We start from the raw sequence: 25,938 nt of genomic DNA on the forward strand, positions 1-25,938 counted from the left end.
AACAAATATATATATATATATATATATATATATATATATATATATATATATATATGTAATACTTTTTGCATAATTAGCTGGACAACTTACATTTTTAACGTTTTTTGTGCAGTACGGCTATGGAGCATTAAATAAATTATAAAATTGAAACATTTGTAGAAGTCAATTTTACTGGCTGCTATGTGATATAGTTTTATTTATTTTTGAAAAATAAATATTTCATTTTACCTAGCCTTTTAAAATCATCACAATTTTTATGGATGTAAAGAATTGAATAAAATTAAATAAATATTTCTGAAAAAGAATCGAAGCACATCTACCCCTAGCCACCAGCATTGCATATAAACCCAAAAATTTTCAGTTAATTATTCCATTTGGTTCTCCTTATCCATGATGCACAAATTGTTAATAATTCAACTATACAAGCTAATTACGCAAAAATTATGCACAATATATATATGTATGTATGTATATATATATATATGGTTGAAGTTTGGCCACTCAAAAATCCTACAATTTTAATTGTGTTAAACGTGAAAATAAAATAATGACCTGAAACGGGAGATACACCCATAAGATTAAGATTTAATGTATGTCATGCTTTCAAATTTTTAGCTATAATAAGCGTTTTGGCCAGACAATAATCTCCAATAGAAATAATAAGTTTTTTATCCGGCACCTGCTTCTAAAAGTAGAAATGTGGCCTCCGTTCCAGCACACATCCCTTTCAGCTCGTCTAATGCGCAGTAATGAGTTAAGAAAGAACTAAACGGTGGATGGCGATAAAAAGAATTAAACAAATAGGTGCGGCAGGGTTAACTCCGAGCGATAAACTTTTCGCAAGCTGGTGTAGTGGGTGCAAGCGTTTTGGGGTAAATGGGGGGAGAGGAATAAAAACCGTCGTGTAATCTGTCGTGAAGTTCTTCTCCACGAGCGGCCCAGGCAGAAAGTAGTCGGTCCAAGTGGTCCCTCTGGGACGACGGCGAATCTGCGCCCGCAAGAGTCGCTGATATGTTGATGGCTTGTGAGAAGGGAAGGGGGGATGGGAGGTGGTCTTGAGTGAAAACACACGGCCGCGTGTCTCCGCCTCTTCTCCCCAACCCAGGCCCGAACCACCCTCGCCCTAACGGCGCAACTCGTTACGAGATGAGTCGGAAGAGAGGGAGGTGGAAACGCGCCTTTTAAGATAAGCGCGGCCTGATAAACCGCGGAAGGGAAATTGCGGGGAAGAAATATTGTTGCACCTCGGAGGCCAGAAAACCACGATATTTCAAAACGCATTTGGTAACGGAAAGGGGGGGGGGGGAGGAAGTGTTTCATAAAATTATCGCGTCGTAAACCATCCCCGCTTGTGGTTGCTGTTGCACAGAATTTAACTTCAGAAACCAAATGTTTTAAATCCATGTAAATTTCTTCACGTTAATCATAATGCTAAGTTACTGACATTTAACACTTCAAATAGCATTTAGATGTTTTTTTAAACACAGTTTGTTTTTGTAACGTCAAGTTTTTTTTTACGTGTATACTACATAGCTCTCGGTATACGGCACTTCGTAGGACTAATTTCGTGAATGGAACGGAAGTCTCTTGGAACGGAAATGTGCGACCAGAGTGCAGCCATCTGTGGCGATTGGCGTGAAACCAAAGTCCACAATGACAAAGGGAAAATTATATTATTATAAATTGTCTAAACTCATGTCCAAAGCCAATGTTTAGAATTTTTCTTCAAAAATTTTGCGCTTTTATCGCAGCCGTTTAATTTCGTAGTTTAAATTTCACTGTGCTAATAAAATGATTCAAAATTCGATGTAGCTGCACCAGCAGCGAATGCTAGCGGCGGGTTCGAAAACCACGTGTGTTTCGCGTCCAGAAATGTAGTAGAAAACACCATTTTCGTATATTTAATACACTCGGCATTATTTCAAAGTATTCATAGTATTAAAATTGTATTTTCAAAACAAAAACACATGAATTGACTTGTTACCGAGGTTAGATATTAGACATCACTGGCTAGTACCGTAAGATTCATTCACAATTGTTATTATTTTTTTTTTTAATTTCTTCCTGACTTAATGTCTTCGCCAAATCGGAGTTATTGCCTACGGCAAAAAAAAAAAAATGTAATGGCTTAGACCAGGAATACTGAAGAATGAATCGGCTATCACATTTTGCAAGAAACCATCCCAGCTGATTAATTTCGAGAAATCATGAAAACCCTAAATTAGGAACACCAGACCCGGGATCAGAGCCCTCTAGAATGCAAGTCCAGTGCATTAGCACTGTAATCCCTCACTCCAGATTCATATTCAAAAGTCTTGGACGTAATTATATTTGTTCCTGTTCTACAGACGATGTTTATTTAGGTATATAAAAGAATGCCCTAAAGGCATTGTGTTATATATATATCAGTATGTATGAAAATTGTATAATGGTCTTTGTTAAACAAAATATTTATAAAACACAATTGCGGAAACTAAGCGTATCCCATTAGCCAAATGGGTCGATTTGTTTTTACAACAATACCAAGAGCCACTTCACAGATATTTAATACATTTAAAATTTCTTCGTAATAATAAAATAGATGTTTCGGACAGAAAAACAAACGAATGGTCCAGTTTTTAATGTCCCTGTTTTGTATCCTAACTGTATTTAAAATACGGTAGCCCAATATCACATTTTAACAATAAATGATAAACCATCAGAATTTTTTTTATTAAAACCTATGTTTTATCTGTAGATCTAAAATTAATGATAGTAGATAATCATTTAACAAGTAAAATAATATACAAAATATTTATTAAACACCATCTAACAGTATACAAATTGGGATGGATTTATTTAACTTTTCCACCCTCCACCCCTAAATAACTTTCGCTTTTTATTCTGTTTGAGAATTTTTTTTATATATATTTATTCAAACACAAACACACAAGAACTTGAAGCTTTGCCGTGAAAGCAAGAGAATTTAATTTAATATATAGATTTAATGTTGGCTTGAGCAGCTACTATACGAAGACATATAAGATATTCCCCCATATCACATTAATCCCACGACCCAAAATAAAAACACATCTCTGATCAAAACAGAGTCCTTAACAGTGGTGTGTTTTGTAGTGGAGTTAAGAGAGTTTTTCTGGATCCTATCGTCGAACAACCTTCAAGTAGTGAGTTCTTTTATTTGTTAATTGATTCCTTTTAAATCATAACAAAAATGCGCAGTTGTAATAAAGACACAACACCACAAATAATCTAACGAGAGCAAAATAAAGCAAAGTGACGTTATCATCCTACAAATATTTTAGTCATTATTATTATACTTATGTATTTTTTTTAATTTCGCAATGGACATTTAAATAATTAATAACAATTTACGACAAAATTTTATACAAATGTGGAAATACGGCCTTCTTTTTATTACATATAGGTTAATTCGAAAAAAAATGAAGTTATTCCAATATTATTTTTAACAAAAATGAATAAAGTTTTGCAATTCTAAACATAAATGCTTTGCCACTTTTTATATGTATTTTTATTTATTTATTAAACAGTAAATTAATAAATAAGCCAATAGGTACCCACACGTTTTTGGAGGTTTGCTTACTCGGAACTTGACTATTTTCCGTGGCGAGCACGCATAAAACAAGTCACGTGGTTCCAACCTTTGTACTGTCAACTATGTAGGCTCTTTCGATACAACTAAATAAAAAGGAAATCGATGCGATTCAGTTACAACCTTTTCTTATTGTTAACTAGTGGCCCAGGGTCGTAAAGGCCGTGTCTAGAACTATTTAGACCAACCTAAACGTGAATAAATTTATTCATCTAAATCTACTTTCAACGCCATTAATCCCCGAAATAATCGTAGTTCTATCAATGTGTTATGTTAAGCCTATTTGTGCAATGCAACATTCAAGGAAAAAACACAACTATTTTGCCTCTACAAATTTTGATGCTCACCATTACAATGATTGACGTCTCAAAGGAAAAAGAGAAGGAAACAGAATACTGGAAGCAAGTAAACTGGTTCCAAGAATACAGCAGTGTTTATGTGAGACCTCGCCAAACAAGGAACTGGCAAACAAGAAAAGCATGGCGCAGCACGCATTGCTCCACAAAGCGACTTGGAAGCAGAGGTGCAAACATCATGCAAGATTGCCGAGCTGCTGTTCGGTAATGAACGGACGAAAAAAGGCACACCACTCGCTGACTCTACGTACACGAGTTTCCCGAAGCAGTGGGCCGCTGCTTTGGAGCGGGTCTGACACGCGCGCCGGGACGCCTGGGGAAACGACCGAGAAACATGCAAGCCTTCGCTTCGTTGTTTTTGTTTCTCTTTTTCCTGTTTCTGACGGCCGCTAGGGTCGAGGGGTGTAGTGGGGGGGGGGGGGACACGGGGTTTGTTCGCGTGTGGTTCTGAAGGGGGTGAAACGTTGAAAACGTCCGGCGAGCATGCCAAGTATTTCGTGGACAGCGCCGGCGACGGTGCGATGTTCGACGAGTGAGCAGGCGAAAAAAAAAAATGAGGAAAAAAATAACAGGCGTGGTAGTCGGACGTTCGCTGAGGGGAAAAAGAAGAGGAATGGGTGTTGAGGATACGCAGGAAGACGTTACACGCCAATACCAGACTTGGCCTTCGACTTCTGGTTCCCCCTTTCACCTTCATCGCTCAACTTACGTCTCTCAGGGGTAGGCCCCGTGTGTACACAGCAAAAAGAATTATTTTTTTTTTCACGGGAATAATTTGGAAACTTTATTTAACTGTATCTATACAAATAAACTAATATACATGTTATAACAAATTGTGGTGGATACAAAACATTAGCCTAAAATGGTATAACTAGGGTTGGGCAAATCAACTCCTCAAATTCTCAAATACCATTAATTCGTTAACGTTCAAAAGATTCGATATTCCATGCAAAATATTTGAAGAAATATATTAGAGAAAATAAAAATAAAAATTTCAACACGGATAACTTCTAAATTTTACGAGGTTAATATTTTATTCATACCTATCCTCTTACCATTCCCCAAGAAGAGTACTATTAACAGTCAATTATATAAATAAAATTACCATATGTATTAGTTCTGGAACTCTTTTTATACAATGAATTTTTAATGGGTTATAGGTTCTAATACCAAAGTAAATATTTAACATTTCTTGTACATTAGGTTATTTTTGCCCTTGAGACCTAAATCCGGACTCGAGAGGTATATTCGGGATACACTTTGGGGTTCAAATTTGAGTTTCGGATTCGAGAAAATTGGGATTTGACCCATCACTAATTATACCCATGCCCATCATTAACCGGAGGGGGAAAAGGTTTACTTAAACACTTTCTGGTTTAGGAGAAACCAATTTACACCTAAACCATATATTTGTAAATTTATGAGAAAATGTTTCGAAGGACTAGTTTTCATTATAGCTTAAACGTCTTCTTTAACGGTGTAGGTCCTAGAGTCACCAGGCTCGCCTCGTGGCGTTATTGGCAGGATGCCTGCACGCGCGAGGACACGGAAGGAACTTGTACCGGAACGAAGGAGGGGAGACTCCCCCCCCCCAACCCTCTTTCCACACTCCAACAGACATCGCCGCCTGCGTGGAGGCCACGTAGGGAACAGATATTAATTTTCTTCTGCCGTTCCTGGCGCCGGCCATCTTGACGACCGAAAGCTCCGTAGCCAGCGTTCAACCGATCTACTGAATTACCTTCACAAACGTTTAATATAAACCCACGAACAAGTGCATATTTCTGGTAGGTACAATTAGCTATTTTCATTTCAATATTTTTTTAACAACGTCATTGCTGGTAATAAAGGAACCAAAAAATGAATACACAAACACATAGAAAACAAGCCAAAAATCATATAAAAATAAAATGTATTGATAGCGGAGAAGGAATCTGACTGAAAAATATTTCTGCACAGACGAACTCAGTGGGCTGAAAACAACGATACAGTCGAACAAGCAATAGCACATCTCCAAAAAAAAGTTTTAATACAATTTTCCCCATTGTAAGAATTATTCAGAGACATACTTTTAGTTGAAAGTTGATAAAAAAAACTAAATATTCTTATAAATTACCAAAATTGCCAGTAAATTGTTGCCAACCTTGTTATTTAGAACAAAAATAAGTTATTTGTACTAACGTGAATAGTTTGTTTAGAATATAAAATAAATACTTCACTTGAATCTCTCAAAAATTTGCAGTATTTACGAGATGGACAATAGGTACAGACTGATAGACTTCAGCTGGAAAGAGAGACAGGTGAGATGAGCAGCGGCGAAATGCGCTGGCGGGGGAAAACAGGAATAATCCCGGGATAACCCGCCGGCTCACGGAAACGTCAACCACGATATGAACTTAGGAGACATCCGGCCTTGAGCCCGCGGAGGATCGAACACAAACTGTTTTGTGGGAATCGACTGATGTGGCCTCTGAACCACTCTACCTACTCCTCTTCTGCTGAAACGCTGAAAAAGAAATTGGAAATATTTTTTTTTTTTCTTCTGCTTAAATATCTTTGCAATCGTATGGTTGGGGACCGCTGAGTGATTTGTAACAGTTTTCGTAAGTTTCAACCATGGGCGCAGATCCTTGGCCAGAGGGGAAGGGTGCTTTCGCTTGCAAAAGCGTGAATGAGAAGCGGGTTTTTATTTCAAAACTATGATTTACGAAAAACTGTATGCATATTTTAAAGTTTTCCTTCTCATCACAAGTGTGTAGGCCAAATACACCTACTTATACAACATACAGCCACCGTATCCAGAGATGAGTTGTGTCAGTTAAAACCCAGGCGCTAAACTCTCGGGCCGTGAACCCCCCACCCGGGAACCATACAGGTTTGCGCACCTGGTCACAACTAGGGAGTGCGTTCCTGCAACGACGAGTGGCCTCGCTAAGCGGCAAGCTGCGGATGGTCTGTGATGCGCCGCTCAGCCTCCGAGCGCAACCATCCCTGTCAAGGCCGCAGGCATGGACCAGCGATGCGCCGGCACGGGGGACGTCCGCCTGGCCTGAAGGCGCGGGAGTCGCTAAGGGCGAGACTAACTCGCGCACCGCATGTCTCTTGGCCACTACGTTTGAGGGTTATCTCAATGTCAGTAACGCGCCTCTATCACTGTAATAACTTCAACATTGTTTCACTCCGAAAAAGTCGAATGTGAAGACACCATTATCAGTCCCAATAACCTGCTTTACACATTTTATGAATACTGGGCAGTTTTTTAAAAGGTATATTTTCATTTCAATTTGATACGCCCTTTGGTGGTACCGTGAAATATATTTTTCTTGTAATAATCACTGACACTGTCAAGACTCGAATTATGGACCTTAGAACCTGCTCGCATTCGGTAGTTTTTACATTATTCCTTTTCGCTTATTCCCGGAGCAACTCAACTCTGCAGTAACACCTCCCCTCGCCGGCAGCGGCCTCGGAATGCCGAAGAATGCAAAACAAGAGCCGACAAATCCACTTTCGTGGCGGCGGCGTTCAGCGCGCCTTCTTCCGGCCGAGTAAGTGGAAAATTATTCATTTCGAATTACGCTTTGGTGTTTTTCCTTCCGTCGGCGTGAAATGCTGAGCCGCGGGGTAACCCCACCCCCCTCCCCGTCCTCACGGAAGGGCTGCAACTTTTTCCCCCGATGGCCGAGGGGGGGGGGGGGGAGACGGAGAAGGTTCTTTATCACGACGAGAGGCGGTCCTCCCACGATAAGACGTCATTATGCGAGAGAGGGGGAGGGGTGTCCACCCTCGGGTGTGTTCTCACCTCCGATTTCTCGCCTGCTCAACTCGTTATATATTCCGCGCTCCCTGGCAAATAACTTGTTAAAATGGACCCCCTCGGGCGCGGCCGCAACAGCGGTGAGGGGCTGGCAGGAGGAACGGGAGACCCAAGCTCCTGTTGACTCTAACACTCTGCCATGCAAATTCCGGCCGACGGACTGTTCCGTCTCTCTCCAACGCTCCAACGTCGCTTCCCTGCCGAGAGCTGTCGTCCAGAAGCCGAGGTCGCTTCCACGCCACGGGCTGTCTACGAGTGCGTACCCAAGCACTCTCTGTTCACGATGAGTTGAGACTTTCTGGACAAGTGCTCCGGCAAACGTGTAGACGTTGGTAGCTCAATATTTTAACGTAATAAACAAATGAAACATATTTTTTGTCTTCATGCCAGCTAAAATTGCCCCTCAAATGAACGAAGAGTTGTTCGTACGTTCTTTAAAACGAATCATGTAATGGGAAATTTTGATTTGATACAATTGGGGTACGTCCAAAAAATTTTGTTAAATCAAGTTCTTCTTAGGCAATGAGACATATTCGTAGGCAAAATGCTGGATTTTAAACTCCAAGTTCTGTGTTCAGTTAATATAAATTTGTGAATAATTATTTGTTAAGTGGTCAGAACACTCGGCTCAAAACTACCAACCCGAATTCAATTCCTGGCAGGGTCAAACATGGATTTTTCGCTAATGGGAAAAGCAATTGAAGTGGCTATAATCTGGTGGGTTTCCTCGGGGTATTCCCATTTCGCCCTCAAATTCTTTACGTCGTTGCTCCATCTTCATGTCATCTCTCATTCTCTCTCATGACACCGATGCCCACGAAATGTTAACCCACTTGAGTTTTCTTAACCTTATTTGCATATGCAAAAGGAAATTTTAATAAATTACATAGGCGTGAACGATTAACATATAGGTACCTAAAAAAATTCGAATAAGTATTTTACAACATTAAATAACAAATGGTAACTAACTAATATGTTAATTTAACAAGAGGTTTAGGCATTCTTGCAATGCAGCTCAATAAAGGCTTTCACACAGTGGAAAATTTTAGACATGTTACTTTATGGTTTGACGTGAAGATGGCTATCGCCATATTGTTTATTATGGAGCGCTACACGATACAAATAATTAAATATACTTAAAAATTATTTGCCTTAAATATTTCAAAGAATTTAAACATGAAGTTAAGTTATATTTCTGATAATTAATCAAAACCTATCACTGAGATTTTTTTGGTGCAGGAAACAGCATGTTATATGATTAAGAGAATTTTTTTCTTTAAAAAAGGGGAACATTAAAATTCCCCCAGGAATTAACTGTTATAATTGTGAGATTAAAACACCACAGTAAAGAGCAAACTTGACGTCTGTATTGTGCAGTAAAATTTAAAGTTGTGCACCAAAAACGAAAACTCACACGTCTATTAGCTAGAGACCAGAAAAATTTGCGGATTAATTTTACGATGTGCTGGAATACTAACTCATGTACCTTCATATTGCTCCTGTTATTCGTTACAATTTACCTGAAGGACTCTGAGACAACGAAAAATCCTTTAACCAAAGAAGTAATGGTCTCAAGAGTCTGTAGCCAATGAGCATTTATTTGCCCGAGTGTGTAGAGGGATTGTGGAGTCCGTCCCAGAGGCACTGAATCCGCGAATTTATCCAGTCCCTACTAATAGCTTGAATTCGGGCAACGGCCTCAACAGGTGTGCCAACTCACACGTGTCCACAGCGCCGGCGCCACTCAGCCGGAGGAGCAGTGCTGCCAACAGCGCCGCGGCGATCATCGTGGCCGCCACTCGAGCGCCTCGCTTGCCGACAGCGCACTCCTCTCTACGACATGGTATCTGCAAGAGAGCAAACACTCGGCGTGAGCGCTGTGGGGCGCTGCGCCATTGTGCAGGCGAGCAAGAGTGTTGCAGGAGGGGACGCGAGCCGCGCGCTTTGTGAATACGGGATTCCAGTGCTTCGCGGGGACTCGGTGCGCAATGTGCGGAGCGCCCGGGGGAAACACCGGCGAGGACAGCAGGGCAGCTTCCCCGCTGATTAGCCCGGCCATTGAGCCACTCCCGACCGCAAGGCGCGCGCTGCTGAAGAGGCTGAATATTAAATCAAGGTCTTTCTTTACCCAGAGAGAGGCATGATGCTTTCCAAACATATGCTGCGGGTGATCTCGCGAGCTTACATACATTTTCAAGTGAACGTGCAAACAGAATAAGAATCTAAATGAAATGCAAAGAGTACGTTCTGTTGGTAAAGAATCTTTCTAACAGTGTGTTACTATCGGCATCTTGTCCGAACGCAACATGGTGCAGAACCATTAGCTACTTAATATTTTCCTTTTAATGTTTTATATGGTGTGATGATCCTGAATTCATTGAGATGCCTCGTGAAGGTGCCGATCGTTCGCCATTCAAAATCAAAACAAAGCATGAACAAACTGTGCAACAATTACAATCATTCAACAACAAGAGATGAGTAAATAAAAAAATAATAATAATTTACACAAGAATCAACACCAAACGGTATAATGTCATGATAATAACCAAACATTATTCGACTTTAATTTTTTCATTAATATTGGCAGAAAAGGAATTTTTTTCATGTCCGGATGAACACGTTTTTTTATCTATTAATAACATAATTATTTTCTTCGCTGATCCTTCAATCTTTACACCGTGAATTACAATAGTGATAAACCCTCTGGTATCTAACAAAAATGACACGTTACTTTGAGATAAAACCCACCTCCGGACCAAGTTTTCAATGAACCATAGTGCCAACTAATTTTTATAAATATCTTGTATTTTGTGTCATTTAATATAAAACATAACAAAACAATTAAGGCTTACAACATAAATTCATAATTCATTCCTAAACAATATTTCTACCAAATTTCTAGTTGTATTGCAAGCCAAAATATATTTAATGACAGCCTTGATATATAGTCTCATCACTTCAGCTGCAACGAATACCTACGAAGTAACAATACCCAAACAATATAAAACACACTTACAATGAAAAAATTCTTCAATCCATTAATCCGTTGCAATTTATCCAAAAATCTGAGAGCAACATATATAATTTAAACCAATTCAATAAATTATTTTGTTAAAAACAGTGATAAAATGCAAAACACACACTGCCGACCAAACGCATGATCGACAGCATAACGACTCATTATCTCGATTACCGCTCATCACTTTTAGAATCCAAGCGCCGACATTATTTCACAAACGCATGCAGTGTGTAGTATTTAATTTGTACTAAAAAAAATTTAATTCAAGCGAGTATTGCTTGGCTTCATAGATATTTGAAGAATTAAAAAAAAATCAATTTATAATTTTGAGACACTAGATTCCTTAATTATTTCTTGTTAAAGTTTACTTTTCAATCAGAAATAGGGTCTGCGCAATTTCAACTGCATATCAAGTTTGATCTCAAAACGACTGTACCTGGCGGATGACTAACAGGTGAGATGTCAAAAAATATCATAAAATATATTAAAGGTGCACTGCATGATCTACCTATTCCTAAACCGACTTAACTTGCATAAAAATATTAGTAATACAAATAAATCCGATCTGAAAAATCGATATGGACATTATAAGTTCTACGGACTACTAAATTACGGACATTTACAAGACAAACAAGTAAACTGTTCGCGTTTGCAGTATAGATTCGGGCGTTAGAAATCTGCAATGTCTAAGTTTTGCCAGACATTTATTACTATTATAACGCGAAAACCATAGTTCCTACATAAGACATATTTAGGTCACACAAAGAACCGAAAATGAAAATATATGTATGTAGACACAGCATAAACCACCAGCTCCTGAATGTGAGACTTAAAAAACATTGGAAACGAAAACACCAAGATCACACTATGACACATGCGTGCGTCACTTTAACGTGAATTTAAAATAGTCTCACGTTTTTGTTTATGTTTGTGTGTGTAAATCAGCTTGGTGCGTAACATATTTCGTATTCAACTCCCAGGCTAAAATACTTCGCGAAATGATGCGTTAAACAATAAAATAAAAATCTTCCAAATATTCGCGCAAAGATTCAGAACGGTTTTTCGTTACAGGATCGTGGAAAAACGCAAAAAGTGCAAGGAATACTTCTAAATAAAAATACTTGAAAATTACTTATGCAGCTATTCAACCTTCACACTTTGGTTAATGACAGAGGTTCGGATAAAATAATTATAATTCGCAGGCAAAGAAACCCTCACAACAGTACAAATGTGTTCTGGTCAAAGACGGTATTATGTTAAGTAATTTTCCGAAAAGTTCCTCTTTTAAGCACAAGTGATTCTTGAAGTCTGAACGGTACAGCCAACAAGGACAGCATCGAAATCGGTCAAAAAATATACAAAACAATACAAAAAATGTGAGCGAGTTTTCAAAAGTCACCAATGATGCGTAAACATCTAACCTCGGTAACGAATAAATGCAAGTGTTCTCATATTAAAAATGTTCGCAGTCTTTCACAGCCATTGTCTGAAGTATATTGGCTTCTTGGTTGTAGCCGTGTCCTTGGAGAATAAATCACCGACGTTTCGGTAAACATTGCAGTCGCCATCATCACGGAGCCGTTACCTACTGCTGTTACCTTGGTAACTGCTCCCTGATTATGGCGACTGCAATGTCGACCGAAACGTCGGTGAATTATTCTCCAAGGACACGGCTACAATCCAGAAGCCAAGCTATTGTTCTAATATTGTTCACGTTGCAAAAAACGAAACTTAAAATACGAAACTCAGACACGAAATTTAACGTACAATTCTTTAAAATAATTCGAAACGTAATGAATACACTTGAATAGTTGCTTTTCAAATGCCAAAATTTCTGGATGCAATTCACACACATACCTTCCGCGCCCTGTGATAGAATTCGATGCCTGAATTGTAAACTGAATTTACACCATCGAACGCAATAGCAGAGCAGTACGAAACAACAGGTAATTTAAACTATTAAAAACTTCTGTGATAAAACCCCAAGCTTTTACCATGATTTCCGACAAGAAATATTATTAAAGTACTGACTATCTTGTTAAAATTCACTTAACATTTATTCTATAAAGTTTCCGCACACGTTATCAGTTAGGTACTCTTCTATAGTATTAGTAAAATACTTACCCGAAAAATAAAAATAATACTGCCTACAAAAACCAAACATATTGAGCTGATTCAACTTTATTATAATTTTATAATGTTATTTAAGAAAGTTCAAAAAAAATCCAGAAACGACATTTGAACCATGTCCTTTGATTTTACAAAATTTACGCTCTATTTCTGTGCTACTGAGCTTGTTATAAAATTAAAAGGAAAATAAGTATCATTACATTGTTATGCCAAATTTCCGACTTTTTTTTTTAACTATGGCTATTTTAGTTTAGCAAATACATTCCACGGTGGTTATACTATCATAAAGTTTCATTTGGTATACGAATACGTTTAGTATGTCCCCTAATGTTTACGCAAATGACTATATACGGGTTTATGTTGCTACATATGCGCCCGCCGTCTTTGTGTCACATTTCCGTTCATCACTTCGTTCTCTTTTCAAAAAATTACTCCTACCAATGCTTTATACCTAGAGCTAAGATGTTCTCACATAACAAAAGACGAGTCAACGGAAAGTTGCATAAGCAAAAATAAATTTCCTGAAACACATAGAAACGTATGATTATTGAAGTGGAATAGGCAAAAAAAAAATTGATAACCATAAATCAAAGAGGCGGAGTTATTTGCATGTCTCCTACAGTTCTCATCATCACAAAGAGTTTTTTTTTCTCTCATTCCTCCATAGTTTTGATTCCCACACTTTTCAATTTCCACTCACCCCGACCGCAGTCCCACCTCCCAGGCAGTGGCCGAGTATTCCCCGATTCCCGCCAAAAGCCGACTGAGGCACGGAAATTTCACGTAAAGAGAAAAAAATGCATATAGAAAAAATGTCTCATTTACATTTTGAAAGGACAATCAAGGCATATAAAATATTCAAAGCTGCAAGGGATTAGCGGTGCACGAGAGATCCCGACAAAAGCCGAAAAAAGTCGGAGAGGTCCAGCGACTATAGGTTAGTGTTTCTCTCTCTCTCTCTCTCTCTCTCTCTCTCTCTCTCTCTCTCTCTCTCTGTCACTGGTGGCTACAGGCCGGGGCCGTGCGTGCATGCGTGGCGTAAGTAAAGTTTTGCATAATTCATGGCAGTAGTAGCCCAGCCCGTTACCCGGGTAACCCCCGCTGCCCCTTCCAGCAACCAGCCCACGAGCTCCGACAAACCACACACACGCCTACTCTTGTCCCCCCGCCCCTTCAACCAAAAAGGGCTCCCCGGGAACATCAGCACGGGGAGTGCACACCCACCCCTATATCTCAAACCCACCCTTACACCCACCCCTCGAGCGAGAATCCTCACCTCTGTGAATGCACTCGCGGTCTCAGGCATTATACAGTCGCTGGACCTCTGTCGTCGCCAAAAGGGACGGAACTCGTGGGGCAGGCGGGACAAAAAATAATATCCCGAGGGACGATGGCATTCAGCAAGTGGCGCTGCTGACTCCAAAGAGAATTAACCAAACATAAGTGGGGTCATAACCAAGTGGGGTCGGATACACACGAGACACTGAAAAGCCAAATGATTTAAGTCCAATTTTTAGGAATAACTTGGCGTGTACAATGAAAAGATTGTTTATCGTGTAATGTTTCAAACCAAAAAATTAATAAAATTGAGAGTAACTGAGATTATGACAAAAAATAAGTTATGATGTTGCTGGAATTTTCATTATTTTTTTCATTTAAATACAAAGTGACTAATACATTTTGTTATTAATTGCCTCGTATTGCATGCAGTTCGTCGACTTCTTCACTCTACAGAACGTATAATATATAAATTAATTCTTGTCAAAATGCAAAATAAATTACAGTTTAAAGAAATGAAATCTAGCACTCGTAGAAAATTTGGTTGATCACCGATGTTCTAAATGAACCATTGCGAAACATGTCACGTGCGTAAAGAAAAAAAAATCGTTTTACTTCCGGCAGTTAAAGGATATCTTTAGGCAATCATAATATATTTAGTGATAAAAGATTTAATGTTATGTTGATAGGCCAGGAAGCTGGGTTGGATCCCCAAATATGTATTAGCACGGTCACTGCGTGCACCAGATATGATAATGCGCTGGAAGGCCGTTGCCTTTCGCGACATTGGGGGGAAGTAACAACACAACACCCACCGCAAAACGCGGGAAGAAAAACATTTCCGCAACTGAAGATTTCTCGACCCGGAAACTAAACCGGGACCCTCGGCCTCACCAGCTTAGCAACCTAACCATTCAGCCAACAGATCAGACTTAAGGCTGTCTAGAAAACTATACTTATTGTTACTTTTTCGTCATTAGTTTAAATGAACACTATTTCTAACATTTTAACTTGTTTACACTTGCAATTTCTGTTCTGCGAGAAATATTTTCAACAAATAATTCATTTAGTGTAATAACATGGGTGTAAAGAATCAATCGCACCAGTGATGATAGTCAAGAATAATTGCTTTACTTTTTATTATTACTCCCACGTTACTGCACTAAGTAAATAGCTGTTGAAAATATTTATAGCGGAAAAAAATGCAAGAGAGGTATCGTGTTAAATTTTAACTTAAATAAAATCATTTAAGAAAAAAACGAAAAATTCAACATGTTGTGTGAGACCGATCTTGATGCTAAAGCTCCTACGTGTATAAATGAAATTGGGAAATTACTTATATCCTGTCGTACCCAATACTTGGCTAAATAACTTGGAGTTTAAATTAAACGTATATATTTTTTTAAATTAAAAATTAGCTTAAAATTTAAATTTTAATGAATGTTATTTGTGCAATGTTTTTTTAACCTACTGCTTGACGTTTAGAAAAAAATTACTATATTACGATTTATCAACTTTTTGCATTATATTTTTAACAAATTAAAACATATAATATCTACATGTGATATGTATGTTTGTCATATAAAATTTATTTCGTAATTCTTGAGTTTATTTAGAGATGCGAATTTTTTTGTATAGTCAAAACGATACCGTTTACAGTCCAAAAAGGCAAAACTACTGAAAACGGTGAAAATGAAGTTGGTAGTGTTTGCACGTTTATTACTCTTATCCGTTACCATATCTTCATGTTTACAATGTTTACAACAAAATTTCTCGAAATGTTCCTGGCCATCACGTACTCTGTATTTTTTAATTGAGAAGTATTAATTTAAAATTATAGATATTGTTACGATTAACTGCGGGTTCGTAAAGGATAGCACAATTAAGGATTTTTATCACACACAGTTTTATTTATTGCCACTACTTATGTCACTTACAAAAATCTTCTAAAATGGCAAATAATTAATTACACTTAAAGAAAGGTCTATTCCCCAGTCAATCGTTCCACACACCTCGCTGGGCCGCACCTCTGGCGCAACTCTCACCACAGCACCCCTCGTGGTCCTCCGTCGCAGGACTCCATCGCCGCACTCCAACGCCGCCGTCGCACTTCCCTTCACCGAGATCCCACTCAACGATTCGCTCGGAACTGAACTCTTCGCCCTGGAACCTTCGTCCAAGGACTTCGCCACTCTATCGCCCGGAAACTCCGCCGCGGGAAAACTCCCGACTTCACTCTGAACTCTCTGAATCAGACTGACTCGAAGGTCGGCCCTACCTCCTTATATAGCCCTTGGGTTTCCGTCCAGAACAATCGGGCATGTCTCCGAGATATCGCGCGACCTTCGCCGTCGAAATGCCCAGAAACGCGTCGTGAGTCCTGTCGAAGGACACGGCGGCTGCTCAAATAACGCCGATAAACGCAACAGGCATCGGGTTCCCACAATACGCGCCGATAAACATGTCTGAGTCCTTTTATGCCGCAGTGCGGCCTCTTATAAGTAACTCGATCTGAGGCAGGTGCGCGCAGCGACGGTCAGGATGTCGCGAGATAGTATGGCACGAGATACCAGGGAGAGGATGCGGGTGGAATGGGGCGCAGACAGGCCGAACGAGCGCGGCGACGCCAAGCACTGCAGCCAAGCGCAATCGTAACAATATTTATAAATTTGTACATTTACATTGAAACAACTGCAGCACTACAAAATATTGTTCGCACTAATACTAGGTTCGGATTCTTAAGCGGGAATTTATGCTTGGTGTTGTCCCAGTCCACTGCAAAAGTTAAAAGTTGTTTGTAAACCGTCCCCTGAATATCTCTCCGAATTAACTACGCATATAATAAGCAAAATAAGGTCAAATTGATGAACATTCGATGAAACATAATTTGAAGTATAAAATTATGCTGCAATTTTTCAAGAAATACTCAGTATGATCTTGAAAAAGTATTTCACTAAAGAAAAAATATCAATAACCAAGTGTTGTACAAAGTTACAGTATATTTCGTGTAGATGTAGTATTACAAACTATTTCTTGGGAACTGGTTACCATACATTTTTTTCTGTATACTCGACGGCGCGCTCTTAGTGCCGCCCCCTGGGGAACTGACCCCGAGCTGTCTCTGGGAGAGGGTGGGGGAGAGGTGAAGGCAGTGCGAGAGGGGAGAGGTTGGTAATGCTGACGGGCCCCCTCGGACCCGCGGTAATTAGACTATCACCTTACCGGCCGGCGCCCGGGCTCTGTAATTAGCGTGGCTGCGTTGAGACGCGGGTAGCGGAGGGGCGAGGGGAGGCAGTGACCGCGGCTGCCTGTTCTCCAACATCAGCCTCAGCGCGCGCTTCACACGGGAGCGCCGTGCGCGGCCGAGGCTCCGTCGATAACTACAGCCCCCTTCTCGTCTGGAAAAATTACACTATGTTGTTTCGCACACAGTCAACTGAATACTAATGTAGAAGAGAGCGTAAGCGTAATTTCATTTTGGAGAGGGAGGGTTTTGACAGAACCACTTGTACATATGTGTATACCTCACTTTGAACGCACATGACGGCCACGCGCCGATGTGTTTTTTATTGGTTTTACGGCGAGGGTATGCTTTCGTATGTAAAACGGTTAGTAAAATAAGATTCGATAGTTCAATAACCGATTTAGGGATACATATTTCTAGTGGGAAATAATTTTATATTTCGTTCATAAAATCATTTTATTGACGTTATAGATAGTGTGCGATAGATGAAAATTAACAAAAAATCCCGTCAATATTTTAGGGATTATTGTTTTGCCTGCCTATAAATACAGAAAGCCTTTTTTAAAACAACTGCAAACAATACAACACGAACGTGCAACAAGATTTGAAAACTCATGTGCGATATTTCCCACAATTTTTTTCAGGTGACCGTAGCTTAAGTCGCCAAGTGCCTTTGGACGGACTCGGATAAGAATTTAGGGTGTGCCATGGATGTACGCAATTTTTATAATTATGTTTTGTATAGATTGGTTGGCCATACGCCCTGGACTTAACAAGGGTAAAGCGGCAGCGTTGCAAAGCAATAATTCCATAACAAACTAGCTAAATTTAATTAAAGCTAAAAGTAACAATGCGATTAAACTATTTAAAAAGTCAAAAACCAATGGACTTAGAACTCTGGATGAGAAGGTATTAGTCATACTCTAGGCATTGGTATTCCTAGGATTAGTTTATACGGTTATCCCCAATAATACCACCAGTAACAGGGGAGAACGTTAATAACCTATAAAAAAAGTTTCAAAATTTATTAATTAAATCGCTGTGATTAATGATAAAGAATATTGGTGTTTTAAAATTGAGACTCTTTAATAGAATATTAATTAATTGCAATAAATATTTAAAAGTATATTTACAAGAGAATGTAATGTTATTGACATGTCAATCACAGCAATTTTTGTAACACAGATTTAGCTTGAACCAAAACACAAAATATTTCCTGTTCAATTTGCAAATAAAATTTACGAAAGCGAGGTAATTCGACAGTCTCTCAAAAATTACTTCGATATGGTAGATTAACGCTAACGTCGGGCAAGTTAGTGCTAGTCAGTGATTGGAAAATGAGTTCACACCATTTAGATGGCTCGTGCGGCTGGAATGTAGAATAAATGTCACGGTTTAATTTATGTAGTGTAAGAGTTTTTTTTATAAAACAGTAGGTGGAGACTCACCAATAACCAAACTTTCTAACTGGTCACTTAGTCACTACAAAATATATTCATAATCCACAGTACTATAGTTTGCACCAAACATCTTAGCAGGAGAAAATTTGCGAGGCGGTGCATTGCCACATAAGAGAACTTTTGACTCAATGTCCAGTCCAGTCCGTTGGTAACGGGCTGCTTACAGCCGAGCTGTTAACAATTTCAGAAACGATGTTACGTGCTTTTCTGAGGACCAATGATTGAGCAACAAGATTGGCGAGTCACCGTCACATTTGGCTTGGACAGTACCTAACGAGTAACAGCTATGTGTAACCTCTTTATTTATGAATTTATATTCTTAATCCCGAACCTCTAATCAACATGCTAAACTAGTTAAATAGAATAACTTTTTAAAGCATGTATATATAGGCAAACTAAAAAGTTAATCTTTCATTTCATGCTATTAAATAAGTTGATAAATTTTGTTTATTATGTTCGCATCGCACGCTGTTTTCCATTATTAAGAAAAGGATAAATATACGTATATTATTTTACTGATTATATTCCCTTACAATGATTTTGTAATATGTCTGATCATTTAAACCCAAAATAATTTAAATTGTATTCTTCAGGTTACTGCGCTTTGTCTCACGAATACACACAAATAATTTATGACAAAAAAAAAACAGTAAATAAAAATTCAAGCAGGTGAACTCAAAATACAAATGCAGTACATGTTAGACCATGTTAAGAGCTTATAAAGTATCAATTTTGACTTTTTAAAAAACTATTTAGTGAAATTGCATTTTATCTGGATCAGCAATTGCTTATTGTTTCTAAACTCAAATTTTTTTATGAAAGCTACAATCAACCTACTTATCTTCTGAAGATGCAGAGAAACGTTCGTTGAAGCTGACTGCTGAGATTGCGATTTGTAAGTTCTTGATGTCGCCCGGCACAGTGGTGGAAAACTGCTGCATAAGAGGAGTACTATAACGATCCACTTGAGAACGGACTGCCACTGCGTTATATTGTTCAACTACCCATCTTGGTTTTGTTAATCGATGAAATAATTATACCTATAAATATTTAAGTAAAGCAATATATCAGTAAGTTTGTAAGGGGAACGTGCTATGGAATATTAAAATGCATTGGTTTACATGTTAACCATCATTACCTACGTTGCGAAAGTTTAAATTTAATTTTAATGCTTTAAGAAGGAATCATTCTGTCTCATATGATTACGAAATGAACAAACATTTGATGAATAATTTTAGTTTATATACACAGAAGTTTCTTCGTGGTTATTATCAAACAGGCACGAAGTATAATTTTTGGTTTTAAAAGACACTGAATACGATAAGTGTTAGCCAACACGAAATGAACCGATATTTTCCATTTTAGAAGTGTCATCGTTTCCTACAGACTTGTTATTCAAGATTAAATCCCAGTGAATCAGAAAACTACTATTCATGACGTCATGGTATCGTCAAAAGTCCCGCACCGAACAGTATTCGGAACTTTTCATGTTCTCCAAATTCAAGGAAAGTTAAAAATAATGCAAGAGTCTTTTGTTGCTTGTGTAATTATAGATTTTTCCAATAATTAAGTTTGAGAGTTGAGGTGTCTGAACCATGCATAGTTTATTCCAAAATATTACCTTATAACATTAGCCTCATTACTTTTCAGAGATATTTTTGCTTGCACTGAAAAATTAAAATACATGACAGTTTCTTTAGTCCTAACGACAACCAGTAGTATTGAGATTGGAAATTTGATGACCGTAAGATGCATCTTGCATTACTAGTGTAATACTCACTCATAATTTTCTTATCTAATAAGTAGTAATAAATAATTTAAATTTGCATACGTGATTTACGTAATAATTCAGGATAAATGTTATTGTTACGAACGCGAGGACCGCATCACGCGCCAGGTTCGGAGCTGGCTGGCGGCCCTGCACGGCCACTGACGTCACGCACCGTGTCACGTGGCTCCACTGACGTAAGGCATGCCACGCCTGCCTGGCCGGATTACAAGTGGTTTCGCTGCACCCCTCCCCTCTCCCCACACCGTGCATCATCTTGCTGAGCGGCCTTGAGAATTCCGCGGGCCGCCACGCGGAATGGCGCGAATCGACTCTTCTTTTCTGAACTTTTCGGGCGTCGGGTCGGCCCGGGATGACGCGACTCGTCACATCCGCTCTCGTATGTTCTGGAAAGACGACCCACGAGTACTTTAGCAGCGACGCCGGCCTCTGCGGGAGTTCCGAGCGGATTCCCATCGAGTCCCGCGAAAGTTCCGGAGTTCTGAGAGTTCCGCAAGCGAAGGTAAGTGTGACATCGGCAAACAGAGTGATAGACAAAAAACAACCCCTCGCACCCGACGCGGCGAATGAGTGGTGCGATACTGTGTGTTTGGACAGGCGCGTGGTAAGGGGGCGAACCATTATTGAGCATAGATCCAGTGAGGAGTGCGATGTGTGGAATCTGACAGAGATTGGGTGACTTGATAAGAAACACTTTTAAGTGCCAGTGATTTGTGATAGGACATTTTTAAGTATAATTATTTATTAATTATGTAAATATTAGTAATCAATAAAATATAAAACTTCATTGGGCTATCCCTTACGAACTCAGATTTCCCCACTTAGGTCATAACATTATTAGTAGTGTTCAGTTGGTACCAAAATTAATATCGACTGTACTCTTAGGTTGCAATTGTGTTATGTGGTTGAATAATCATTTTAAATTGTCATATATTACGAAATAAATACTCATTAAATTTTAAAATATTTATTTCCTACGATTTTTTAACTTATACTGTCTGCTTTATGCAACTTATTCAAGTTAAACCTAGATAACGATTCTTTACTACATAGCTACACAAAATAGTTTTAACGTTTCTTTATTGGGTTGTTAACATATTGTACGGTTTTGAAATAAACCCAAAACTAAAGAGAAAAGCCTACATAAATGATGACTACAGTACTTGTGCAGTTAAGTCATTACAGCGCACGTGTGTTCACGGAAATCCTGAATTTTTTTATTCAGAAACACCCCCCCCCCCCCCTTCAACACTTCCTGCATCACGATGTTACTACAGCAACACAGGTAGCAGCTTATGTTTACTTTTAATCTCAGACATATTCAGGACTACTTAATTTATAGATAACCATTTTTTTTTAGAAATAATTTGTTGCAACAATTTCAATTTTAAAGACGCTCTAACAGGATTTCTTGTAAATTGTGACTATAATTAAATGTTATATCAAATTTTGTAATTAAATTTAGGCATTTTTATCATTCAAATGCCTATGATGGTTTAACACTTGAAACTTTAATTAAGTACCTAATTTTTAAGTACTTACTTAAAGCTGCGTAACATTAAAACATATCACAGTAATTTTGACTATTTTCTTATTTCAGATATTATAAAAAATTACAACACTGACGAACGTTTATGTATCTGCAATGTCAAATTTGTAGTTAGCATAGTGCTAAGGATAACACCAAACCATTAATAGAGAATACTTAATATGAAGCGTACACAATTCAATCGTGAGAGTTCAAATAATCACAAACCATTGTCGCATTTTGGAAGAATATTTTTAAACTGTTACTCAATCTGTATAAAGTTTTGAGCTTTGTAGCATTTGATCATATATAAAATTTAGTCACATTCATTTGGTCGATAAAGCAATTTTCTTAATAAATGAATAAATGTATAGATGATAATGAAAATAAATCATAACAGTGTGTGGTTTGTATTAAACTATTATTGCAACTCAATAAAACCTTGATGTGTTGTTTCAGTGCGAGTGATAATGTCGTTGTTTTAAAATAACTAGCATTCGTGATTTTCCTGAGGTTCTCTCTCTGTAAAAGGAAAATGCACGAGGTGTTTCGGGCATTATTTTCTTCATACCTAATTATGTCCTAAATAATAACTTGTTTAAATTAAATTATTTAAATGAAAAGCAGTCATGTTAACATGAGGAGTCGAATGACAAGTTTCTTGCGGAATCACTGTGAAAAATGGGAGGTATGCCTATAACAATGAAGGAAATTTTTTTACGTCCAACAGTTATAATACGGGGCTTTAGAGTACAAGCAACTCAAGTCAATCGCGTAAAGCATACCACTTGGGTGAAAAATATTGTCAACCAAGGAATTATAGTAAAATTGTGTCGAATTTAATATTCGCGGTGAAAGATAACTCCGAGCCCAAAATAAGATCGAAGTCCATTTTAAGGTAGGCTGTTAAATGAGGGATATAAAGTAAAATCTACACAAAAAGCCCAAACAAAACTAAGCTTGTTTGTTTATTAAAGCAACGTGTATTGAGAGGACTGAAACACCAATAGAAAGAAAATATTTTTAATAATGTACCAAGTGTAAAACAAACAATGATAAAGAGAATAAATTTAGCCTGAAACTAAAACAAAGATGATGATAGGAAAAAAAGTATCAGTACTAGATCGTGATGTAAAAAAATGCTTACACGTTTTGGTTTATGCCGCAAACGGACTGTAGGTATAAGAATTCAACTAATTTAAACCAAGCTGAGAAATCGCCACAGTTACAACTTGACAGCCTTATCATCTTCTTAATTTTATTCCAAGAACTCGTCTGAGATCTAAATCCACTAATCTGTCAGCCCAAATAAAGGTTTCAGAATGAAGTTTTTTTTATCTAAAGACATTCATAACCCTAAGTGGAGGACATTTATAAAGCTTGTTAAGATAATGATTTTCTTGTCAGTCCAATACAGGTACTATCAGTCAGCTATGCAGTCAAAATACTTCTCCCCTAAATTATTTAGAACAGTGCCGTTGGTCTGAATGTTTATTTATTTGAAAATGTACTGCTTTTGCATTAGTCATTTACGTAGATATATGGTTTGTAAATGACTGTATCTTTCACTGACTTTAGTTTCCGATGAATATTTAATTTCAAATAAGTTATGTAACATTACAAAAAATTGTATTCTCGAAAAGTTTTAAGAAATATAATACGAGTATGTATTATTGATTATTATCTATTGAAATTTACACAAATTTCTAAAGAGTAATTATTTACAAAAAGAAGGCATTTAATTACCAAAAAAAAATCCACATAACTTGATCCGGCCATTAATAAATTTAGCCAATGGGATCTGAAACTCAGGTAAAATGCACAAACACTACACGATAAAATTTATTTTTTTTCTGCTGCAGTTAAAAAATCATGCGGGTACTCATTAAGCGTTCCGTCAGAGCCAATAAGCACGCATGTATAGAGCAACTAAGTGCCGAGGGCTAATAACCCCTCCCCATGCACAACTTCACAAATTATTTCACAATAAAAAAAAATACGCTATTTAATACTCCAAAAGTGACGACGAGCACCGCGGACGTAAAAACAACAGCGCCGAACCTCGTTATGACCGCCGATCCTTTTTGGGTTTCATACCTCTCTGGCTCCCCCGCATACTCTCGTGGTTCCGTACTCTGCACGTCACATCATTTCATCCCTAAATATCCCTTAAATAGTAATATTACATCAGCCTCTAATTATTCTAGGCCTGCAAAATTCACGTTATCGTCGTGTAATTGTCTTAGCTCTCGCAATACGGTCTTTGGTAGGAATAATTTAGTGAATGAAACAGAATAAGCGTGTAAATGGAAATTCGTAGTACGGTAATGACAATGGCGCGAACCAAAATTCACAAAGAAAAAAGGAAACATTACAATATTAACAGTTTAATGGATTTTAAAATGATGGTAATTATTTCAATAAAATATTATTGTCGAATATTAGGGCCAAAGCAAAGGTTTAATTTTTTCCCGCAACTTTTTCGCTTTTATCAGAAACGTTTTATTATATAGTTAAAAATTCTTGTCGGCTAATGGAATGCTTCAACCGTTGACGTAGCTGCTCTGGCAGCGAATTCTAGATGCGGGTGCGAAAACTACGCGTGATTGGCGTCCAGAAATGTAATTGAAATCACAATTTGTGTGTATTTATCACGCTCAGAGTTATTTTTAAGAACTCTACGTGAAAACTCGGTGTCTTAGTTTCGTATTTTAAGTGTACTGAAAGACTCGCACACATGTTTTTTTTTATTATTATTTGTTGAAGAGAGCTTGGGATCCAAACCATTATGCAATTGAACTAAGTTCTGGTTCGACACACCCCGAAGAACGAGAAAAACAACGTAACAAATTTTAAAATAGTTGATTACCTTCCAATGGGCAATTGTCACTCACTTATTTGTGTAAAAGTGTATGGCGTTCATCTTGATAACAGAAGCTAACGCGAATTTCGAAAGTCTCTACTAGTGACTTTTTTGATGAGCTCAGTTCTTGCCCAGCGTGAAAGTTGGCTTGCGGCGCGTTCAGTCGGATTATTTAGTCCAAGGTCGCGGGTTCGAATACCAACACTACCGATCGTTTTTTTACAGGAAAACAGAGCTAGTTTTCCCGCTGTCCTATTTCTTTAAAACCGCGAAAGACAGTTGATTGTTCATCTTGAAAATAATCTGGGTTCACCAAGGCCAGCACAAGGTCGTCTACCGAACATTAAGATGCTATCATCCGACAAATGTATGGACTGAAATGTGCAATTACTAAAAAGTACAATGGAGGTGAAATTTCTTCATTATTCGAAATGAATACTTTATCTTGTACAGATTGTTTTCGAAAATTAAATATTGCTTTAAAATTGCGTTCTTATACCTATTTATTATGAATGGTTCGCTGGTTGAATTCTGCCAAACAAATCAGATTTAGGCCTACAGTTTTAATTACAAAATATATTATAAATAAATATCTTCAAGGTTATTTGTGAAAATGGATAACATATCAGAGATTGTGTTTCTACCACGGTTAAATGTTTTCTTTTATTGATACATTATTAATCACTTCATGGTTTTTCTGTATGGGCACTTACATTTACTGCCAAAGGTATGTACGTATTCAAAACTTGTTCGCCTAACAGAAGAACACTTTTAATCTTTCAATAAGAAGGACCAGAAAAATTCGTGTATTCGTTTCGTGATAGGATAAAATAAAAATATGTAT

General features: G+C 38.0%; 1 protein-coding gene across 1 annotated transcript in view; it reads right to left on the reverse strand.

Annotated features, from left to right (window-relative positions):
* The window catches only part of LOC134527100 (discoidin domain-containing receptor 2-like), a 787,573-nt gene that overhangs the window by 356,682 nt on the left and 404,953 nt on the right, over positions 1-25,938 (reverse strand). The window contains exon 3 of the mRNA XM_063359452.1: positions 9,504-9,630. Within this exon, the coding sequence (XP_063215522.1) occupies positions 9,504-9,570 (67 nt within the window). The 5' untranslated portion in view covers positions 9,571-9,630. The remainder of the gene's footprint in view (positions 1-9,503; positions 9,631-25,938) is intronic.

The sequence above is a fragment of the Bacillus rossius genome, chromosome 1, assembly GCF_032445375.1.
Source record: "Bacillus rossius redtenbacheri isolate Brsri chromosome 1, Brsri_v3, whole genome shotgun sequence".
Taxonomy (NCBI): Eukaryota; Metazoa; Arthropoda; class Insecta; order Phasmatodea; family Bacillidae; genus Bacillus; species Bacillus rossius.